Genomic DNA, 23,551 nt, shown 5'->3' on the forward strand with positions numbered 1-23,551 from the left:
AAGAAACAGCTAAATGTTGATTAAAATATGTTCTAATCTGTAGCTCTCCCCAGTCTGCTCCGTTAGAGAGCCTGCAGTGAGGGTTGTCTCCACTAGGCGGCATCACTGAGCTGCTAATTGAGGGCTGCACTGAAGAGAAGATTCCATGAAAGAGGAAAATGAGGAAACCCCAGTGAGGTTTCTTCTCTGTTCTGGAAAGGAAGAAGTGAAGCAAGAGGAGTAGTTTAGAGCAGAGAAAATGATTCCTCTACATGACTGAGTTATGAAAGAAATCTATATGAAATTAGCTTTAAAGGAGGAATCACTCATCTGAGTGGAGGGGCTGTTACTGTAACTGGATATACCAAGCTCTGCTTCATCAGCAGCTTTAGAGGTGAGGAAGGCAAGACAGTGACTGGAAAAGGAAATAATTAGTCACAATGTTTATTTAATTTAGCATAATTTAAGCAGGAGGGGATCTCTGTGAAAATCATTCAAACAGATTTTACATATGATGAAGCTGAGAAGGATGTGAGAGATGTATGAAGTCACATAAACCACAAATATTAACTGTTCCTATTTATTGTAAGGTCAGCTTGGAAAAAAAAATCAGTTGTGCCACCAAGAACCAGGATGGCAGTTCTATGCATGAAAATTTAAACTGGTAGCTTTAATAAATGTATTATTATCTTTGTTGCTCACTCCTGTCCCCCCCGCAATGACCCCAGCTTCACAAAATATAGGCTAAAATCAGGAGAGTTACAGTGTTTTAAAGGTGCACTACACTATAAATATAGTTCTATGTAAATCAGCTGATTTATGTAACCTGACAAATGAGCTTAAGTTAATATTTAAAGAATATAAATCTAATGTATTTCCCTCAATGTTGCTGAGAATATCTTGTTTATCTCTAGCAGTATAGATAAATGTCACTAGAAGTCATTTCATGGGTTTCAGGCTTGGCGTACAACTCCTAAACCAACAGTGACCAGTTGGATTGGAGCTTTGTGCGGAGCACGGGCCCCAAGGTTTACAGGGCCTCAAAAATATTGCTTCACCAAATAAATGATTTATAACATAGAACGCAAAAAGTACACATCAGTATATTATATCAACATATATACTGGTGTTATGGAGGCTGTTAGGTCTTTATCAAAGTTGGTGTTGTCTTCATTAACCTGCTGATGGGGGATCTAAGGACAAGAAAAATGTATGCACCTTCTAAGAAACAAAGCTTACATGGATCAGGTATTATATAGGACATTTCAGTGCATCATTCACTTTTTTTATTTATTTATTATCATTTAAGGCACATTAAGCTTTATAGAGTTAATTTCATAAGTTTCCTAGTAAATAACAAACATGCAATGACTTAAAAAAATCTAATCTAACCCCCTTATGTATAAGAACACTCATTAAGCATCATCTCCATGACATCATTGTTTCTGGTGGTGGTTTTAGGCCTGGTATAACTTCTGCAATGTATTTTATAGTTAGGCCCGAGCAGCAAAGCGCTGCGAAGGCCTATTGTATTTCGAAAGTTTCTTCTTCTTCTTATTATTATTGCGGTTCTTTTGGCATTTTGAACGCATTTTAAGGGGACTTCGCATATTCAAAAACTCAGGAAAATGTGGCAGTAAATTGTCCCCCGCATGAAATAGACGGACTATAATGGAATCCAAAATGGCCGCCCCCAAATTACGCCACAGCGCCCCCTAACGTGAGTTGGGGGAAACTGTAAGTCACAGAGATTTGAAATTTGGCACACAGGTAGATCTCCTCAAATCATGAAAAAAAGTCTCTTGGAGGTATGCCCTAAAACCCACAGGAAGTCGGCCATTTTGGGTCAAAGTGCGATTTTGGGCCATTTTTCATTTTTATTGTATTCATGAAAAGTTCAGTTTTAATAGGTTTTTGGTAAAAAAAAGAAATCCATATTTCTATATAAATATGACCAAGACAGAAACGCGTTAAACTTAATCCGGACCATTTAGTCCTAATTAACATATTAAGGAAACCTGTGTGGGAGACAGTGGCGGTTCTCCAAGAAAGACACTCTGACCAAGTTCCTGCTGCTCCTAACCTCAATCAAACTGCATTTTAAATGATATTTTGAGCCTACTGAATGTTATTCAAATTGATGAAAAACAAACAAACAAAAAAAAAAGTTATTTATTAATTAATTTTTTGAAGACAGAAAGAAAACGTGAGTAACAAATACAGAGAAACTGGAAAAAGCACGCGCTCAGATCTGTGCGTAAAAGGCGCACTGCTAGAAACCAAACGAAACAAACTGTTTTTTCCATCAATTGTGCTGCTTGTTTCAGCCTGCAGGTGACTAGCTCCAGAGGACCAGCAGGATGGGGAGAGCGCACGTCCTGCATGGAGTCAGGACTGCCACTGCAGCACTGGATCTCGCTCTCTTCCTCTCCTTCCACCTCAGCCGCTGGCGCTGCGCCAGCTGCAGCACGCTCCGAGCCTCCTCTCTTCTTACGCCGCTTGCCGCTCACTTTACAGCACCCCCCACCCCCACCCCCTCTCAGTGAGGGGAGGGGAGGGGGTTCTCCGGGAGCTGAGAGAGGTGGAGCAGAGGTGGAGGAGGGATGATGGGAGGGAAGTCTGGGGCTAGAGGGGGGCGACGGGAGCCCTTGGCCGCCTATTCGCCTTCCAGTTGCCTCCACACTATATAAACACTCATTGGTGCCTCTGGCTGGACGCACACACTCTTTGCACACACACACACACACGCGCATTGAGGGTGACTTGTATATGCAGCCAACAGAGAGAGAGAGAGAGAAGCGCTCCGAGAGACAGAAAGGTGCACAGAAAGGAGAGTGGACGGCAGAAGCAGAAAGAGCGCAGCAGCAGCAGCAAGACGGAGCATCTCTTGTGCATCACTGCAGCTTCACGGATCTTAAAACATCTCCAACTCCTCACAGAGGCTCGTAAACATTTTTGAAAAAAACATATTTTTAAGTTTTGGACCTGAATAACGCGATTTCTGGAAGAGTTTCTCCTTTAAAAGCAACTTTTTTCCATCCATTCCAGAAGTTTTTATAAAAGTTGAAACTTTTATTGACTCTAGGTTCGGCTTTACTTTTTTTCCCCCACGTGTCCTGGCCATTTTGCAATTATTTCCCTTCAGATTTCTAGACATTTTATTCTTTATAACTCTTATTTTTGAATTCAATAACTCCCATAAAAGACTAAAAATGAACTTTCAAACACCAGGAGCGTCCCCAGTCAGGTGTGATTCTAGTCTCAGAAGTTTAAATCATTAAATCAAACTAACTTTTGGTGGTTTAATTTGATTTTCCTGAAAGTTTGAGATAAAAGCGTCACCTGTTGCATCTCATCACCTCTACTTTAGGCGAATTGCGCTCTGGAGACGCTAAAACGCCTCTTAAAGATTATTCTCAGAACATAATCCATATCATATCTTTACAGTTCATTCATTCTCAGAGCAAAATCCTACCGCTTTTAACTTCCAGGAGAGTTTGGTGTGCGTAAAAAGGCGCTGCGTTGTTTTTACGCACAAAAAAAATCACCACCCAAATCCACAATTTGTGTCCCAGACTTTTTAAAGCTCTCTTTAATCCTCCCGCCCGTCATCCTCGTCATGCTGTTCGACAGCTTCGACCTGATCTCGGCTCTGGCCACACTGGCCGCCTGCCTGGTGTCCATGGCGCTGCTGGTCGCCGTCTCCCAGCAGCTCTGGCAGCTCCGGTGGACGGCCACCCGGGACAAGAACTGCAAGCTGCCAATGCCCAAGGGCTCCATGGGCTTCCCCTTCATCGGTGAGACCTGCCACTGGTTGGTACAGGTAAGAGGCATCATAAATTATTGATGGTTCTAGTGTCCCTATGGAGACAATTCCAATTTAATTGTTGAAATGCTCCTTATATATTATCAAATACACTTTGTATGCATTTAATTGTTGTTTCTACACTTTCCATTTGGCCACATGTTGGGAAGTTATCAAGTCACTGATGAGTTAGTCTCCCGCAGGACAATCACAATATCTCAGTATTGATTTTTTTGCAAATATTTCTTCCCCTTTTCAACTTTTCACTCTTGCAAATCAAAGATCTGTCTCTGTGATAAAATGTAAATTTGCTCTGATCAGCACCAGAGAAGTTAAAAGCAAGCATATCTGATGTGATCTATCTGAGTTGGAGTCTATCCCCATCCTGCGCAGAGTTTCCCCAGACTTTTTGTCTCACAAACTTGATGGGTTTATATATTTATTGCTCCACTGGTGGAGGAATCAGGTCACTTTCTTTACTTCTTTATCTCAGAGCGGCGCGCGTCAGGGGGTCGAGCTGGAGTCAGCCTGATAAACGCATCGATCACATCAGATATGAAGGGAATCGGCTGCAATGGCAGGAATGTGATTGTTTATATGGAGATGGGGAGCAGAGAAGAGGTTTAAACTGGATGGAAAGTCATTTCCATGCTTCGTGTTCACAGCTTGTTGCCTGCTCCAAAAAATCCCAAATGAGACATCTGATGCTCCGGGACCTTTAAACAGCCTGCAGCATCTCCTCACCCACCCCAACTTAAAACCCACTCAAATTCACCTCCGCACCGCTCAGAGTAAACCAGAAGGAGAAATAAGGATAAAAGAGATATACAAGTTTGAGTAGAAGAATTGCATTAATAGAAATCACAGATAATGGTGTTGGAGGGGAGGAACATGAGGAGCGAAGTTCATCAGGACGCGCGGAGGCACGTCGGCAGCGCGCGGAGGTTGAACTCGCAGTGCTCCTGTCGGTGAAACATCTGACATAGAGAGGGGGAGAGAGGGAGAGAGGGAGAGAGAGAGAGGGAGAGAGAGAGACGCGTTCCCGGAATGCAGTCGAGGACCATGGCCAAGTTTATGAAGAGGGGAGCAGAACGGAGGGGGCTTCTCTGTCAGTCTGATGGAGGAGGCTGAGGCTGTCTGCACTTATGAGCTCCAAATGTCTCCGAAAGCGCAGAAAAGTGTGGAAAAGTCCAGATTGTTGGCGGCGGCGCTGGTTCTCCTAAAGAGGCTGGGTCTGCAGGAGACTTTAGTGAAATTAGAGATCAGCACCGATCTGCCTTTTCCTGCACGCTGCCCATTTTTCTATGTGGTGTAACCTGCCTACTCAGTTTTTATTATTATTTTTGACATATAGAAATTGTGATTTCTTTGATTAAATTTGTACATTTAGAATTCAGACCGATTAAAAAAACAAAAAAACAAAAACAAAACATGTTTCATACTTCTAGAAAAAAAGGGTCAGATTTTATTTCTGCATCTGATCTGTTCATCACTGGTTAGAGCTGATCAAGAAAAAGTTGCTCAGCTGAAAATTTCAATTTAGTTGGATTCAAGACAGAATGTGAAACCAATGAGGACACTGCTGTCCTGAAACAACTCTAATGTTCAATTCATTGTAGTAGGTCTGGATCTTACTTTACCATCGTCTTACCCTTTCCACTAAGCAATTTACACAAAAACTGACTGATAGATGTTGGAGGTGATGGGACATCAAATATCTTCCTACCTGATTCCGATTTGGGGAACAGATCATGTGCAAAGTTAGGTCAAAGAAATGAAAATACAGATGTGTTAAGTTAAAGCTACTGATTTTTACTCTGCTTATTAATATGCTTTTCAGATTGAAGACACCTTAGTTCAGTTCTCTACTTGTTGTTTGACACAGGAGCACAATAGCTGCCGGACCGCCTCCAACCCCCATTTTCTGTAGAATAATCATTACTTTCTGAGTAAATCCGTCTGAAATTGGAGTTATTTAAAAAGGGTAGATGACAACTTTCTCTAGCCTTTAACTTAAACCTGTTGTAACAACTAAACTGGAGTTGTGCTAAGTGAAGTTTCCTCAAGAATTAACTACTACAGGCTAATGGACTTTAAGCAGAAATTCATAATTAAACCAAAAAACAGACCTAAATAGGAGAAAACTCGAGTTTGGCACAGTTTTGCTTTACCATGATCCAAATGGCCAAATACAAAACTCATACAACACAACCCAACCAACCATTAACTAACCAATGACCCTTGGGAAATTAGTGGGTCATTTATTTGAATCTTGAACTGTCTCTTTAACATCTGGGTCCCCAGTTATAGCTACCAGTAATCGCAGCACTGATGCTCTTTAACATCTGGGGACCCAGATGTTAAAGAGCATCAGTGCTGCGATTACTGGTAGCTATAGCACGAACTGACAGAACTGACAAACACTCCTAGGCTTCAAAATGCTCTTGGAAAAACAAAGTGAAAGTCCAGTTTTCTGCAGTTCAACCTGAATCTAAGGCTGTTTTGTGGTTGTCATAACTCTGACAATTGAGATTTTGTACAGGCATCTCACGATTCAACATTTTTTCCTCTTAGACACCATTTAGACATCGTTTTTTTTTAGGCTTAATCTGGTCGGTCTGTCATAGTCTCGATTTAGTCCAAAAATCCTTGTTGAAAATTGGGCTGTGTTTGGTCGGTCTGAATTTGTCCCACTTTGGTCCAGTAATAGATGTGGAAAAGATGTCGCAAACCCAGTTTTCAACATCTTTTCGACGATCTGAAAATTAAAGCCTTTCACCTTTCACTTTTCAATCACAATGTCTCTTAAAGCAATTTTTGCTTGGTGGGTATGTATACCTAAATCCATGTGAAAGACAGGTGAGTTTTATCATATTACTTGCATTAGACGAAGAAAGATTAAGATTGGTCAAGAATGTTACTGATTGATTGTTTGTGGTGATGAAATGTCAGACAGATTTAGGGAGGAGTTTTACATACAAGTCAAAATGTCTGACTCATTAAAGCCTGTTACCATGTTCATGAAGTAAGGAACTACCTGGTGGATTATAATTTTTTGAGTTCTTAAGATTTAGAGCACATTTGCAGCTTTTTGCTCATTGTAAATTCTAGATTCTAGAACTTACTAAACTCTAGCTTCTAGAATCTAACTAGTTCCAGATAATTTTCAATTGCTGTTCCCTTCTTGGACACAACAGGCTTTGCTATGGAGCAAACTAACCAGGCCTGATAAGTCAGGCAAGTACATGCATTAATGGCTTTTTACAAATCCGACAGCTGCGTCCTTCAAAGGCCAGCTTTTTCGGCCTACTGCGTCATTACTTGGTGCTGTGGCTTCTTCGGATTCGAAGACTCCTTTGTATGCGGCCAACAGACGAAGCCTTCGTTTTTCTGGGTTGGTAGGAAAGATCCCCTGTATCGTTCATTGCGAGTCCAAGCAAGCTGGTTGCTCCGTTTTCAGAGGAAAAAGGGAAATAGCGGCCAACAGTGGTGAATATTGTAAGTGCAGTTTATTATAATACAAGTATGTGAATAATCTCATTTTGAATTAAGGAAAATAGTTAATTTAGAGGGTTATTGAGTCAAACACAATAATTGGTAATGTTTGTAGTTTGTAGTATACAGAACAGCAGTAAGAAGTTCGGCATCCATTCTTTGCCTTCTTTGTGAGTCAACTGTAACAGTTGCTTGGCAACAGAACGTACGCTGAGTGAGGTGACAGTCGGAGAAGAGTGGATCTTTTTGAATCCATAGCTGAGCTCTTATTTTCATGGACTTTGATGGACCCAGTCCAGGTAGGCCGGGTTCAGCCGCATCGACCGAAATTGAACCCAGCCTTGGTGACCTGTGAAATATGGATCCTTGGTTTCGTTTGCAGAACTTGACTTTCGCAAACAGCTAACAAACACATTTCAATAAATTTGACTGAACTACAAAGGTACTTAAAAACTTAAAAAAAATTATAATAAAAGGAGCTTTCTAGAAGTTTCATCTACTGACCCCTACTGTTTTTAAGAGGAAGTGCAGTTATCCAAATGTGTTTTTTTTTTTTAATAACTTCACCACCCGTGTTCTGACTGTATACTCATTTCTACAGCGTTGTTTCACTACTGGCACAACAGACCCTATTGCCTCACATTAGGCGTTTTCCTTATATCCATAAATATGCAAATGTTAAAATTTACAAACGAATATTAAGTATCTTATTTAGATATAGTTTGGCTATGCTTGAGTTGCTATATGCGGTTGCAATTGCTAAGTTTGGCCACATGGTGGCAGCAGACAGAATTTTTCAAATAACTCTCGAATATTTTCGCTTATATGTTATCAAGCAACATTTTATTTGCCCTAAACCGTTTTTTTTTTTTTCGGTTCAGGTTGGTCTTAAGCAAGACCTGGCTAGTACACCACACATACTGAGTGTTCCAGGAGGTATTTACTAGCTGTAACTGCTTGGTTTTTGTTGCTCTTGTCTGCCAAAAACAGCACTGTGGGTGAGTTAACAGAGAACCAAAATACTTCATTTGTGCAATAGGGAGCAAAACATTGAGGTAAAACTCACTATGAAGAATTACAGCAGGGTGTTTGTTTACATAAGTGAACAAGAGGCATCTCTGTAGAAGCACGTCGTGAGGCAACAGTAAAGCTTTTATTTCTTCTTTTTTCAATACAAATCGACTGGTTTGAGATTATTTTCTTTTCTCGATTCCTATCCTCTCTTTGTTCTTCTGCTCTCTCAGCTGACGTCCCCTGGCACCTCATTCAGAACTCCAACATAAACACTTAGTGTCTAAATGTGTGTGCAAAGTGTATACACACAGTATATTTTTACCTCAACACACACACAGCAACATATTTCTGTGGCCGATCCATTTTAAAGCAATCTACAGTTAGAAATAGTGATGTGGCCGCTTTGCCAAGGATCTGTCTGCTCTCATTAGGAGCCGGAGCTTTCTGAATGGACGGTGCCAAGCAAGGAGAGCTACTGAGGGAGGACACACACAGTGCAGAGAATCACTTACCTACACTGGGTAGATTTATGCATAGAAAACAGCATGCAGAAATAACTACAATTTGGACCAATCCAGATGTGATGGCTTCAAATAAAACCCGATACCTATTTCTTTTTATGCAACTCAGATTTATTTATGTTGCTGCAAATTACAGCAGATGTCAACTAGAGGCCTTTTGGAAACAAAATATAAAATGTAGTTGGCACAAATTCAACTTCACTTTTGATAAAAAAAAAACAAAAAAACAAGAAAACTATTTAAGTCTTGAGTTTAGAAATGTCCTAGACTCCATTTTTTTGTGCTAGGATAAGCGTTAAAACAAGAACATATGTTGTCATTTATTTAGTCCAGAAAAAGTAAGGGGGTCTGATCAACATTCTTTCGAACAGCTACTGTAGATAGATGCTTGATAGATATCAAGCATGGCGGACAAAAGCATTTGAATATTAGTTGTTTTGGTAAACATTTTTTAAAGTTCCTCAAGTGTCCTCGTGATTTTTCCTTTTGCAATAGTATTTCAGGATGAATGAAAATAAAAAGAAATGCTCAAACTTTGCTTAAAAAACTTCGTAAAGTTTGGTATTTTGGTTTTGTTGATGAAAGCACAACATTTTTTTAATCAGTAAAAAAATCAAAGAATTTTCTCTACCACTACTTATAAATATATTTAGAATTAAAAAATGCACTTGGAACATTCCTAAAACAGTCCCTAATTAATAAATGCAAATTATCTTTTAAATAGTTATCTCCTGCTTCCACACGGTGTCACTAAAGTGCACAATTCCTGAAATGTTTTGGAAGGTAAAAATTTCTTTAAAATTTTAAATAAAAAAATTAAAAAAGAAGGTTTTTATCAAAACCAGTGCAAGACTGTTTTTTTTTTTGAAGAATCAGCAACATCCCAGTCACTCAGCTGTGGATAATATGAATGTGCTAAATGTTACCTGATTTATATTGGCAAACAATCACTCTGTTTATAATACTTCGTCATAGACCTTTGGAAGTAATCAGACATGGCAAATGTTTCTTTGGATGTGGCTTCCACAGTGTATCATCCGTCTGTCTGTCTGCCAGCCTGGCTTCCTGTCTGTCTGATTTACAGTGATGAAGTGTAAATTATGGTGGTCAGGGTAATAACCGCCCTGCAGACCAAACACCCTCATCACACAAAGCGATGACAGAGGCTCCTCTCACTTAGTTCTCTTTCCTAAAGCACCTGCCCTATCCTGTCTCCTGCTTCATCAGCTGTAAATTAAACATCAGGGAATCATTTCTCAAAAAATCACACATTTTTTTGTTTTTTTTGTTTAGATACTCTCAATGCCCTGATAATTGTATTTATCACTATTTAAAATCATGACGCTTCTTAAAAAATGAGTCCAAAATATAGTGCAAAACAGTCCAATGTAAAGTTATTTATATTTAGAATTTTGAATTAATTTAATGCATAATGAGCGAAAAATGTATATTTTTTAAATAGTCTTCAAATGGTTAAAAAAAAAAAAAATTAAAGAACTATATTTTTAGATATTTACATAAACTAAATATCTTCAAAGCAAGAGAACAAATATTTTGAAAAATCAAATGTATGTTATTATATGTTGTGGTGTCAGATGTGGATCACTTTCATGGGTGTTTTATAGCCGCAGACTCAATTTTTAATTTCACTTTCTTAGCATATCCGCTAAACGGAGTTTAAACCGCAGCGGATGATGTAGTAATGACTAAACTAAAGGTGCATTTTAAAGTTTATTAAAACACAACAAACTTATAGCAAATGTATGTTTTAAAAATCTAAGCTTAAAAAACAGCAACAACAACAAAACTGCAGTTACTAAATCTTTATCCTTAACTTATTAGTGATTTTATTGGTTATTTTCTGGCTGAGAAGCGTTAAAACGGATGTAGGTTTAGGTTTTCTTGTTTTCAAAAACACCTGTGATGAACGAAGAGATGCCAAACCCAAAGAGTTACCGTTACGTAAATGTATTTAAGGAAAAATATTAATAGAGTTTTATTAGTTCAACAAGTAATTAGAACTTCAGTTAAGACGCAGTTTATGGTGAACAGTAAATGCCTTTGAATCATTCTCAAAATGGGTAAAAAATAAATGCTTTTGAAATGCTTTTAAATAATTTGGATGCTTACTTTATTATCATTGTATATAGAAATCGAAAGCATGCAACTCTGAAGGATTTGAACACATTTGAACCTAATTGGTAAAATAAATGCTGTAGAAATGAGCAGGGTTTGCTTGAATCAGCCAGAACAAGTACGGGATCAAATTCCCTTGATTCAACAGTGAATGCATGAAATACCCAACCATTAGAACATCCTCTCCCATTCTTTAGAAAGCCACAGAGTAACTACAATATTGACAGAAACTATTAAAACCAAAAAAATCCTTTCAAAGCTGACTTCTTATGATCACTCCCTGTTCTGCGTTTTTTTTTATTTTAGAGGCTTGTGCCTTTAAGCGTCTCAGACAGAGCGAGCATTGTGAGGCCCAGTGGCTTCATCTATAGTATTTTCCATTACTGTGGTGCAGCTCACTGTGTGCTGCATGACTGCGGTTATACACACAAATACCCAAGGCAGGAATCACATGAAGTCATGAAATATCCCATAGAATAATGCATGATGTTGCAGAAAACGCATTTTCTCTTATAGTCAAGAAAATGTGGAATTGGATTTATCTTTCAGGTCTAGAACAAAATTTACAAAGAAAACAACGTTTGCAAACATGTCAGTATTTCCAGTTGAGGCCTGGATCACATATCGGTAATGAGGTGCACCAAGGTTTAATAAAGTTAAAAAACAAAACAATCTGGACTTCCTACTTTCTCCATGCCTTAATATCTTTTTCATTGGTGGAAAGAGATTTTTCTACAGCTTTAGGCAGCAAATGGTAACGTAGGATTCCCCCATCTCACTTGTTGTAGCAGACTAGTTAACTCGCTAAAAAGAGTGATCCACTATAATCCGTGCTAGCGAAAAAGAAATTTGGCCGTCTGAGAATATTTGTAGCAGAAAACCTAAGAAAAACATAAAGCAACTCTACTACACTTTGGTTTCAAATTAAATTTGAAAACATCCTGTTGATTATCAGCGGATTTCAAGTCAGATAGCCTTACAAAGTATGAGGGGTTATAGATCTAACACCATAACTAACAAATGTTCATCATTATATTACATTGTGGAAATTTGCGTTTTTGTTTTAAGTGACCAACATCTACGTCTCAATTTTAGGGAAAGAGTAAAACTGTTTTTTTTTTTTATTAACTGTTCCTTTTATGATGATGGTAATAATAATAATATAATACCAGTCCTTATATGTTCTAGACTTTATTAACTGTCCTCTTGTTTTGAATTAAAGTATTTAAAATAGCTCTAAATGTTGGGTTTACAAAAATGATTGTAATAGTCACCATAAAGCCCTCTTTTCTTCATCGTTCTGGGTCTATAATTTTAATCCTAATTTCTTGTGAATATTCAGAGTAACAGACCTTAAAAATCAAACACTGATCGCTGCCCTCAAAATTCTTAGGGTTTGGAGGCTTAATGTTTCTCTGTTGATACGTTTTACTCATATGTCTTCAGTTTTTTTCAGGTGTTTTCTGCTTGAGTTTAAAGCCTGATCACGCTCTAAATACTTAGAAGAAACATAAACTGTTAATGTTTAGAGTTATGTCCAAAAATTACAGACACAATTTGCATCTAGTAAAACGTGCAATTTTGAAATAAGTGCAGGAATCCTGCACTGATGTCCTCCTGGAAGAGAACTCTAAGTTTCTAAGTTTAAGATACATAGTTCATTAAGCGGGCATGAAGGGGCGGCCCTTGGAGTGTTAACATTCAAGGCAGGAATCCTGAACCTCCTAGGGCTCTTCTTCGCCCGTTACATGAACTTTTAAGATATCCATCTTTCTTTTCTTTCAGTTTTCCTTAAATAGTGTTTAAAAATAATATAATAAATATATATATATATATATAAAAAACAACATGTTTAAGAGTAGAAAAAGTTTTGTTGAAATTCAGTTTTATCGCTTTACCGTTATTTCCGCTGCCCTTGTTTTTACGTTCCTTCGAACTTTCCTTATGAATTCAGCGGTTTCTCCAACATGAGATGGTTTCAGGTTTTTTGGTATATTTCCTTTCGCTTACACAATCAGATTCAGTTTCTCCGTCTATCTCTTCTTCGCTGACGACTTTCTACTCCGCTCATCTGTATTTTCATTCCAATTTTCTTCAACTTATCAGACATCTTAATCTAAATGTATCCAATGGAATGTTGATTCATGTCAAAAACGTAAACTTTTCTTAAAATTTAAAACACCTCTCTCCTTCTCCTGGTCCAAGCGACCTCGCTGTCCTCCTCCTCCTCTTGTAGATTAGCGGGAGGTTCTGGCAGCAGTCCCCTCTGCCCCTTCTTTCACCCCGAGAACACACTGCTCCCTCCTTCAACACTCTTGTCCTGGGCCGACTATAGAGGCCACTGATAATCCCCCCTCTCCTCATCCAGTGAGTGTGTAGGTGTGTGAAAAGCTTAAAGGATAAAGTGGGTGTCTTTATGTTCTTTGGTCAACAAAACTACCACAAACGCGCGGAAGAAGACTCATGGTAGAGTTTTCCCACCAATTTGACTTTACCTCCGTGTAGTGTGTTCTCATTAAATGCCAGTATAACTGTTTCTGAAATGTATTGAAGCAGAGGATTATTCCACACATAGAGAGTAAAAAAACCCTGAATTATCCAGATTGTGTCAGTGGTTATATGCAGGTCAAAGGGCAGGCGGTTTTTCATGTTAACCGACCCAGCAAACAGAATACCAGCGGCTCTAACAGGATTTCTACCTCTATCAGCTGAAGATTTACAATTCAGCAGATAGAATGCAGATGGATAGATGCATGGATGCATGGTGGGCGCATCACTAGATGGACAGATGGGTAGACAGACATAGCCATAATGAAGGAAGAATATTGGTAAATAGAAAAATAGATGCAACAGAACCTGGTTTTAGACTTGCACGACCATCAAAGTCATACCTCTCTAACTAGTCAAGAGACTTTTTGATTCCTTGTGACACCAAAAAGCCTTCTAAGACCAGACTTGAAAGCTCTTAGAAAAGAGTCCAATCTTCACAACTAGGCTGTCAATGTTGTTTTCTCAATCCCTTTATCAAAATGTTGTTTTTTTGGATTAACTGCCTTGGTATTTGATTTAGTCCTCAGTCCCAGAGGTGGGTATTATATGCTGGGTTGTGACTTGCCTGAGAAGGACTTTGGATTGTTTTCCTATCACATATTGGATAATGTTGTATTCTTGGAAAATGCACACATGGAGATTAAAAACGAAGACTGAACAGTGCACTTTTTGGTCTTCTGCTTGTATTTGTAGTCTTTTAAATCTTTGTGTTCTGTCCATTCATCGCTTTTGCCTTTAGTAGTTTTTAAAGTTTAACCCCAATTCTTTTGGGTTCAGAAATAAGCCATTTGTCTTAGGACATTTTTTACTCCACTTTTTCTACCAACGTACATCCTATAATATCTCCTCGTAGTCTTCGGCAAGGAAACATAGTGTAACCACACCAAAGCTAATAATGATGTTTGTTTAAACAGGCACCTTATTTCAACTGCAATAAACAGAAATTAATTAGTCAGAAATTGGTGAGAAATTATGTTATGATGACATTAAAATGTGAGACGATGGAGTCAAGATAAAAATACCTACATAAACCTAAAGTGGCAACTAGATGAATGGTTCTGAGGTTTATCGATAAAGAATTTGCTGCTAAATAAAGTCAACATTGCATTCCGTTTAAGGTGTATTATATGTTGACATAAAAGCAATAAATTAAGGTTTTGCTGAAATAGCTTTGTATCATCTGCATATAGAGGAATAAAGCAACATTAATGGCTGGTTTTATTGGTATATTTGATGAGCCACTGCATATATTTGAGATTTTACTTTGTTTTTATTGGAGCAGGGATACGTCAGTGTGCTGGTGTGAGTGTATGTGTGTGTGTGTCAGGGCATTAGCTGGGGTCCTGGGGTTAGTGTTTAGAGAGTTTTGAACAACCATAATCTCCCTTTCTATAATGTCCCCGGGTCAGGGGCCAGCCTTACCTCCCCCTCTGTGTCTCTCCCGCTCCCTCTCTATTCTTAGTGTTTTCTGGCTGAACCATCCAAAACTTTTTTCCCCCTTAATCCGTCCTGTATCAAATGAGCACCCATCCCATCTCTCCGCCTCCACTGCCACGCTCTGCGCTCGCTTTCTCTGCCTCCGTTTTTGGCTCTTTGCTGTGTCTCCCTTCCCTGCATCCCCCCTTACACTCTTCTTGGTTTCCTTCCCTTTCTGCTTTCTCTCATCTCATTTCTCCTCCTCCCTCCAGGTCTCCTTGATGCGGTGGCGTGACCGCAAAGGGACGGGGTTCATTGTCAAGTCGAGGACCTATCACACCATTCAAATGCACAATCACTCACACATAAAAGCCCTTACACTGGATCCTCGGTATCTCTGGCACCAGCTGAATGATTGACGGCTGAAAAGAGAGGAGGAATTCCCTCGGTGCCTTTGACCTCGTTTCCTCTCTCTTGTTCTCTGCTGGTCTCTTTGCTGTTTCACTTTTTCATTTTTAACCTTTATTTTAGAAGTAACCGTGGAGATTGCTGGCTTTGTGTGTCTGGATCTACCTGCCAGTCAAGCCCTGTGAGCGGATTTTTTATTTAAGTTCTATTTCTATGATTCTTGTGCATACTTACATGTACTCATTGCAATACTTGTGGGAAAGATGTGTGACTCACCTGACTCGTCATCAGCTTTCTCCAACCAAGAATTTTCTTGCCTTTCAGCTTTATTTTTCCGTGTACAACTTGAAACGAATTGTGTCTTATTTTTATAGTATAGCGCCCATTAATTAAATAGATTACTAGAACACTGTCCAAAAGAATTATGCATAATTGCACACTGGGGTTTCCAAAAATTCTACCTTTAAGAACATCTTCCTGGTGAGCCCTGATCTCCCTGAAGGAGACTGAGAGTTTAAACCATTAAAGCATGCCAGAAATTTTTGTCTCTTTTATAATCAACGAAATAACCCTGCTGGTGGATTAGTTAGAGAACAGACTGTACCTTACTGACACTCTGCCCTTTTCCACCATTGATTGCTTTAGACTTGGTTATATTTATACTGCATCCACCAGCTAACTTTGGCCCCAACAGGCCATAACCAACAACCAATCAGCAGCAGAGCAGGAACCCTGGCAAAATGTGATTTAGGAAGAGTTTCATGAATATGAGAAATTATAAATCTCAATGTAAGTTTACCGAAAATAAAATGTTGTTTTTTAATTCCAAATTATATCATAAAGATTTCTTTAAATTTCAAAATGACAAAAACAAACAAAAAAAAGAACAATAATCTGTTAAATATCCTGCAATCGTTCCACAATCTCAACAAATTTACATCGCCGAAGAATTCATGCAAATTTATAATAATAACAGGAAATAAAAACCATATTTAGATGCTTAATCAAAAACTTACGTTTTTTTTGTTGTTGCCATTTTTAGGCTTTAAGGTTTAAGCAGCAAACTGTAAGCTTTACCAAGAAATGGGTAATTTTTAAATGTATTTATCAGAGTTTCTTTTCCAGGAATCTCTGTCCGTCTCTAATACCTTAAAGCTAATACCCTTATTTTTGAATTTTTTCTCTCTCTCTCCTCACACGCACAAATGTGTGTCTGCTCTAAGTAAACATAATTAGCTGTGTTTTTTTGTCTTGCCCTAATAAAAGAGTCATTTGTTGGACATTTCCACTGCGTTACAAAGAACACATTTATAAGCCCTGGCCCAGGTTTGCCCCCAAGCCAACCCCAACAGTACAGACGGGGGTATTTTTAGCCCGGCCGGCGGGTTAGAGAGCTGTGTTGGGACAGTGTAAGTGAGTCTGTTGGTTTGCACATAGAGAACAAGAGTAAAAGGGATATTCGGTGGGAATATCTAGGATTGAGTTTATGAGGAAATTTCTTTAGATTTCATGGGTGTGGGATTTCAGAGAGACCTCCGTTTATCTCAGTGTTACTGGATGTTTAGTAAAATATCTGACAAATCTCTAAAAGATAAGAAATTCTGTGAAAGTGGATTTTCTAGGATACCAGACCTGCTCTACCAAGGCTGCAAAGAGCAGGCCGATTTGAAATGGCTTTCCTTTGGTGACATCTCCTCACACTGTTGCAGCCGTTCATTTAGTGTTACTGCGAGTACGAAACCTTTAACACGAACAGAAACGTGTTTTGACCTTGCTTTAACCACGCCTTGGGGTGCAGTTTGAAGCTAGGAGCTTTCGTTTCACCGGCGCCGGACTTATTCTCGCATTAAAGCTAGCTGGGAACTCATGGGAAACAGAGGGAAGTGTTTCATTTTACAAAGCTACAGAACACTGGATTTAAAGTTTTTTTTTGTTTTTTTTTATAGACACTGCTATGTGGAAAATATTTAAAGGGAGGACATGCATTAAGCATTGTTAAACACAAGATAATGATGGTATATGTTAGATTTATTTTGTTACAGAAGTGCGATACTGAGCATTTTGTTGCCACCGTTTACTCTTCTGAGGTCAGTAATGTTTTATGGATTTTTATATTTAGTTTTTAAAAATAAACACTTATGGTTGCATAAGTTGTTTGAATATTATAAAAAAGGAGAACAGTATCTGTTAAAAAAAGGGGTATAAAAATAGAAATAGGTACAAATATAGTGTTAATGATATAAATATGTTTTTCTCATTGTATTTTTTTCTTAGTTAACTGGAAATTTAAAAAAAGGAGAGGAAAAATGTTGGTATTGTCAATTTCGTCATATAGGATAACTTGGGCTTTTACTAACACACGGTAATTAGTAAATATACTCTTTTACAAAAAGCAACACTCAAAATGTTGGTTTTAATCCTTAGTTTACACTATCAGGACCCTTTTTTATTTAAAAGAAGTCAATTAAACAGTTGTATATAAGATTGGAGTCACAACGTAGAATAAAAAAGATATGCCAAAACCTTTAATGTAAATAATTTGATTTTAGATTGGTTATTCAGATGTTTTTTAAACTACAAAGTTGATCAAATAATGAGTCTTAAATGCAGCATAATGTGTCAAGCTCCCCAACTCCCGAAGATGGAAATATGGGAAAATGTTAGCATTTGAAGCAATTGTTATAGAGATAATTTTACCATATGAATAAATAATATATGCACCTATTTAAATAATGAATAGGGTACAAAGTTATATTTTAAACATATAGTTGAGTGGTTTGCTTAGATTTAGTCTGTTATTAAAAAATGATTTCAAATCCTAAAATCTCTATACTATTTACAGTACATGTCAAAATAATACTTTCAAATCCTTCAAATGTAAAGTTATATTTTCTAAGAAAGAATAAAGAAACAATTTGATCGATATATACTGATAATTTTTTTTCTAAAGTTGGTTAAATGGTTAAATTGAGAGCTAATTGTCTTATTAACGTGGTCATACTTGAAGCAACCTACAAAACTCCATGGCACCATAAAGCCGTTTTATATTTTTCTAAGATGACAAGAAGCTGGAGAAACCTAAAGGTTGCACAAGTCCTGTTTTCTGTCTCCACAGTTCACATGTACTTCCATCAGTTGCTTAGTAACATGTCGACAAAAAAAAGGCCTTTAAAAACTTTGCGCCTGCCATTATTAGGAGAAACCTCTTTATGGTTTTCAACTCACATCAGAGTTTTCTGCCTCTGACCTCTCTGGTAAAATCAGCCGTAATGTTGTGGTGGTAATTTTGGTTTCTTGGAGGTTTATTTTATGAAAACTGATCGAGTGTTTACAGTGAGAGCTCCCTCGCTTCACTGACGTTTGGAGGGAAACTGTGTCGCTGCCTGCTCAATCAGCGCGAAGCTGCGACGCCTGCGTCTCTGTGGCTACGTCTGCTGCTCAGACGTCTGCGCGTGCGTTTGTGGGCCACAGAAAGAGTGGCGTCATTACATCATGACTTTCCATGATTTTCTCTATTTATGTGAACATGTAGGGTTTTTCTTTTTGGCCAAAAACTTGGAGGAAGAGGAAGAAGTGGGGGTGTACTCGTCTCACCTTTGAGTTAAATGTCATCCAAACCACACCTCTGGCAGAAAGACTCAGATTATTTCAGTACAGCAGCTTATTGGTGTTGTTGCAGCTTTTCTTTCCACTTTCCTGAACAGAATATGACAGAATAAAGCCTTCAGTTTCGAAATATGCATATGAAAAGAAAAGGCCAGTGGAAAGACAGATTGCAGAGAAACTCACATAATGCAAACATATGCACACCCACAATCACTCCAATCTAATGCTGTATCTGAGAGTGTGAAAGGGAGCCTTGTCTGGCTGCCTGAGGAACTCCCTTTGAATTAAACTCAGTGTGTGTGTATGTGCGTGTGTCGACAGGTCTGCCAGGCAGACATACTAAACCACTCTACATCCATGTGGCAGCAAAATGTAGCTTGGAAAACAACCCTACTCCAAAACACACACACACCCCCAGGGCTCCAGAGGCCAGCCGGTAACCTGGTGTGTGTTGGTTTTATTGTGTGAGTGTGTGTGTGTGTGTGTGTGTGTGAGAGAGAGAGGGAGAGAGAGAGAGGGTCTGCATGCCACTGTAGAAGGAGGAAGTGTACAGGAGCTGGGAAAACAGCTCAGGTCAACAGTTTGTACCCTGAAAGATGGATGGAAATCAAACGCAAAACATAAATACACTAAAGACTAAGAACCGTAAAATTTGCCGTTCAAGATAAACATAAGCTCCGAGGCAGTTCTATAGGAAAACCCTGGTGTAAACAGGCAGTGTGAATAAAATTTTTATAGACCCTACAATAGAGTTTTAACATCTGAACAAGCTTAAGTGCAATTACAACACATGCACCCTCAGACTGGGTTGGCAGTGGCTGATTAGCTGCATTTTGCTTCTATAAAAGCAGGTCTGGTGTTCATAGTTTTTTTTTCTTCCTTAAAGCAAGATGAAACGGTTAAATGACTCAGCAGGGAGGCTGGGGCATCTGTGCTCAATTTGGCCTACATGGAGAAAGATGTGAGATGTGTCGCAGGAAGGTGAGAAAGAGCCAGAGGACATGAAGAAGTGGAAAGCTAATCTGGTATCTCTGGTCCAAACTTCTTTTGTGTTTGCACCGAAAAGATTATGCAAAAAACCGAGTCACGAGATGTTTAACTGTAAGAAAGGTAACACCTAATGAAATTCAGCAGGATGCATAAAGCAAAGGATTGACTAAACTAACCAAGTTAAAAGCAATAAATGTTTCTAGCATTCATCAGTCTGGCTTGAATGACAGGATGGCCAGATGAATGCCACTCCTCAATGAAGGACGTATAGCAACTGGTCTGAATCCAAAGGCACCTGAAGAACATTATACCAAAGCAAATAATAATTTTCTGCTCTGATGAGACATTGATTAAACTTTTTCCATGAATGTCAGATGTCATGTTTGAAAGAAACCAGGCCCCATGACAATACCATCCCTACAGGGAAGCATAGTGGTGGCAGCATCATGCAGTTGAGAAGTTTTCAGCAGCAGGAACTGGTTAGTCAGGATAGAAGGAAATATGAATGCAGCAAATAAAAACCTGCTCTTATTGCTCTCTCGACCTCAGATGGAGGCAGTGACCCAAAGCGCACGGCCACGATCTCCAAGAATGTCCTGTAGTGGTCGGACCAGGGTCCAGAACTGAATCAGATTAAACAGATATGTGACCATGGCTGTGAACATCCAACCTGATGGAGCCTCAGATATGTCTCTAATAAGAATGTGTAAAACTGCCTAAAGTTGTGCTAAGTTCGAGGCATCATCTGCAAAAAGACCTCAGGCTGTAGTTAAAGACGTATAGACAAAGTTTTAAGCATAGGATGTGAATACGAACATAAATAAGATTCTTTCGTTTTATATTTTTAAAAGATTTTCAACATTCTGAAAAAAAAAAATGTTTTCCATATCTATATAAAAGGATTATTGATGTAATATTTTGAGGAAAGAGCTTAATGAAATATCATTTGGAGTAAGGCAGTAACAATTCTAACAATGTGAGAAATTAGCATTTTACTACCAAACATTTGCTGCCATATTTAAATTTTTCCTTACTTTTACAGACTTAAAAAAATCAAATCAATATACGATAAAGACCTTTTGGGATTGTTTAGCCACTTGGCTTTTAAAAGCATAAACACTGAAGTATGCAATTACATGAAGTTAACAACTATAATACATTTTTTAGTCTGAGAAAATATATATTGGATTATAATTAATGTTTAACTGAAAATGTCAAATTTCTTACCCAAGAAACATTATATATTATTTAATATGGCAGGAAAGAAAGGTTAAATTTCATTATTTCACGATATTCTATTGAAAACAATGCAGAACACTCAGGTCACACAAGGTAGACTTAAAAAAAACAAAATTTTATTTTTATTAGATCATTCTGTTTTAATGTTTATTTATTTACCTAAAAAATGAAACATCTCTGCAAAAACCCAAATGATAAATAATCTGAAATGATTTATGTCTTAGAAACATTAAGATAATTGAATTTACAAATCATACACTTGACATGGGTTAAATATCTGGTGCTTTTATCATCATTTCTATTCGTGGTAGCAAATATTTTTTGCAGCTTAGGTGTAAATATCCATTTTTTAGCAAAGAATGAATTTGATCCTGTGAACGATTCTTATAAAGCTAAAGGTTTTGTCAACCAAAAACCCTTTGCTTGTCGCTACTTGAATGCTTTGCACCAACTACAAATGTTAAACCATAAATCTGGATGAAAGATTTTTCTCAGTTGTTTTTGGATGATAGCCATTACCTTCAAAGTTTTATTTTCACTCAACTGTAAAGCCCTTAAGGTGTAACACATGATGCTTATCGGGAGGTAATTAAAGCCCATTCATTTTTATCCTATCATTAGTTATGATTTCAAAAAGAAACAACAAACAAAAACCGAACAAGCACTCTTACAGTATAGTGTTTTAACAGCGAGCCCACAGATCTCATCTCAGGTTATGAATCTTTCCATTGGGGACAAAAAGTTTATCTTCACTTTTGGATTTTAACACATTTTGAACAAACTGTCTAAAATAAATAAAGTTGCTAAAGCTACACCTATTATAATTATGATAAAACAATTATAATATTTGCTCCTTAAATAAAGTGGCAAAGAAGCATAAATAGAAATACCCAAATACTTTAAAATAGTTCTTAATATCCACCATTTAACCTAAAAATGGTTTTAGATACGCATTAGAAGAAATGAATATTCACTAAACCTTAGCTTGCAAATAGAGCAGCTGCTTTATGGGATGTTTGATAAGCTGCATGGTTTGGAGCTCTAGAGTCAAAAGGCACTAGGAAGGAAAGAAAAGGTGATTCATTTGCCTGTAAAATTTTTAAAAACATGGGTTTGATATTTATGACCTACAGTATACGTTCTTTACTGGTTTAGAACATAGACTTAAGATAAAAAGAAAAAGCCACAAACCTTCAAATCAAATAATGAACCTAATGACACAGACCTATCAGAGATTCAGCTCTCTAGGAACCCAAGTTAGTTTCACTGTAAAAAATCTAAATCTAGATAAGTCATTTTTTTTCTTAAAATAAGTGCATTTGTTCTTGAATTGAGGAGGTAAAAGAGACATTTTGCCAATAAAACAAGACAATTTACCGGTACACTTAAAATAAGAAAACACATTTAAATTGTCTTATTTCAAGTGCATATTATCAAATTATCTTATTTTAAGAGTAAAATGACTCATTCCATTGGCAAACTCATTTAACTGCTCAAATTAAGGGTAAATACACTTAATTTAAGAAATTTTTACTTATTTTTATATAGGTTTTGCAGTGTAAGTCTTCACTATCTGACACAAATAGGCTATGACCAAATGAGAAATATGATCTAATAGATATAAATCAAAATGCATAGAGAAAAATAGAAAATAATAGACTATGAAGGTAAATGCGAAGGAATGAACTGATTCGAAATGCCTTTTTATGATAATGAACTCAACCTTATTTGGCAAGACCAATTAAACATACGGTAACTATGAAAAACACAGAAACAATCAAAACAAAAATGAAAAACAAAACATTGAAAGAACTGCAGGTTTTTAACAAATCTGCAGTTAATTTTAAAGGATTGGGTCAAATCTAAGCCCATGAAACATATAAACACAATGTAAAACACAATTTATGCATGTGATTCACAAGTTGCTCTTTGAAACAATTACTTTCAAACCTAGTAAGGAAGCTTTATTAATTCTGAAAATGTTTGCTTTTAAAATATAGATGACCTTGATTAGATTACCCGCCTGCATCTAGTATGATAACTTTAAAATCGAAGTGCAACTTGGAGAGCCGTGTCATCGTAGCTCGCATTTAAAAACAAACAGAACGCACTCCTGCTACCAGAGGCGTGTCTCAAACAACAAATAAACTCTGCTAAAGTTAGATGCTGATTTCTGCATTCATTTTCATGTTGTTCGGTGGTCGCAGACATTAGAAAAGTGGATTGCACTCAGAGTTTCTGCTAGTTTCATAGATTAGTGAAAAACAACACAAGATAATGGTGATTTCTAGATAAAAAGTGATGTAAATTTTCAAACATCCCCTTAGAGTTGTGCTTGTTTCTTGAACATGCATCACATTTCATTGTAAAAGTGTGTGTGCATGTGTGTAAG

At 37.7% G+C, this 23,551-nt stretch overlaps 1 protein-coding gene across 1 annotated transcript in view; it reads left to right on the forward strand.

Annotated features, from left to right (window-relative positions):
* The first annotated feature begins 2,696 nt into the window (after positions 1 to 2,696).
* The window catches only part of LOC107094667 (cytochrome P450 26B1), a 38,560-nt gene continuing 17,705 nt past the window's right edge, over positions 2,697 to 23,551 (forward strand). The window contains exon 1 of the mRNA XM_015390434.1: positions 2,697 to 3,802. Coding sequence (XP_015245920.1) covers positions 3,599 to 3,802 — 204 coding nt within the window. The 5' untranslated portion in view covers positions 2,697 to 3,598. The remainder of the gene's footprint in view (positions 3,803 to 23,551) is intronic.

The sequence above is a fragment of the Cyprinodon variegatus genome, unplaced genomic scaffold, assembly GCF_000732505.1.
Source record: "Cyprinodon variegatus isolate N-32 unplaced genomic scaffold, C_variegatus-1.0 Scaffold499, whole genome shotgun sequence".
Taxonomy (NCBI): domain Eukaryota; kingdom Metazoa; phylum Chordata; class Actinopteri; order Cyprinodontiformes; family Cyprinodontidae; genus Cyprinodon; species Cyprinodon variegatus.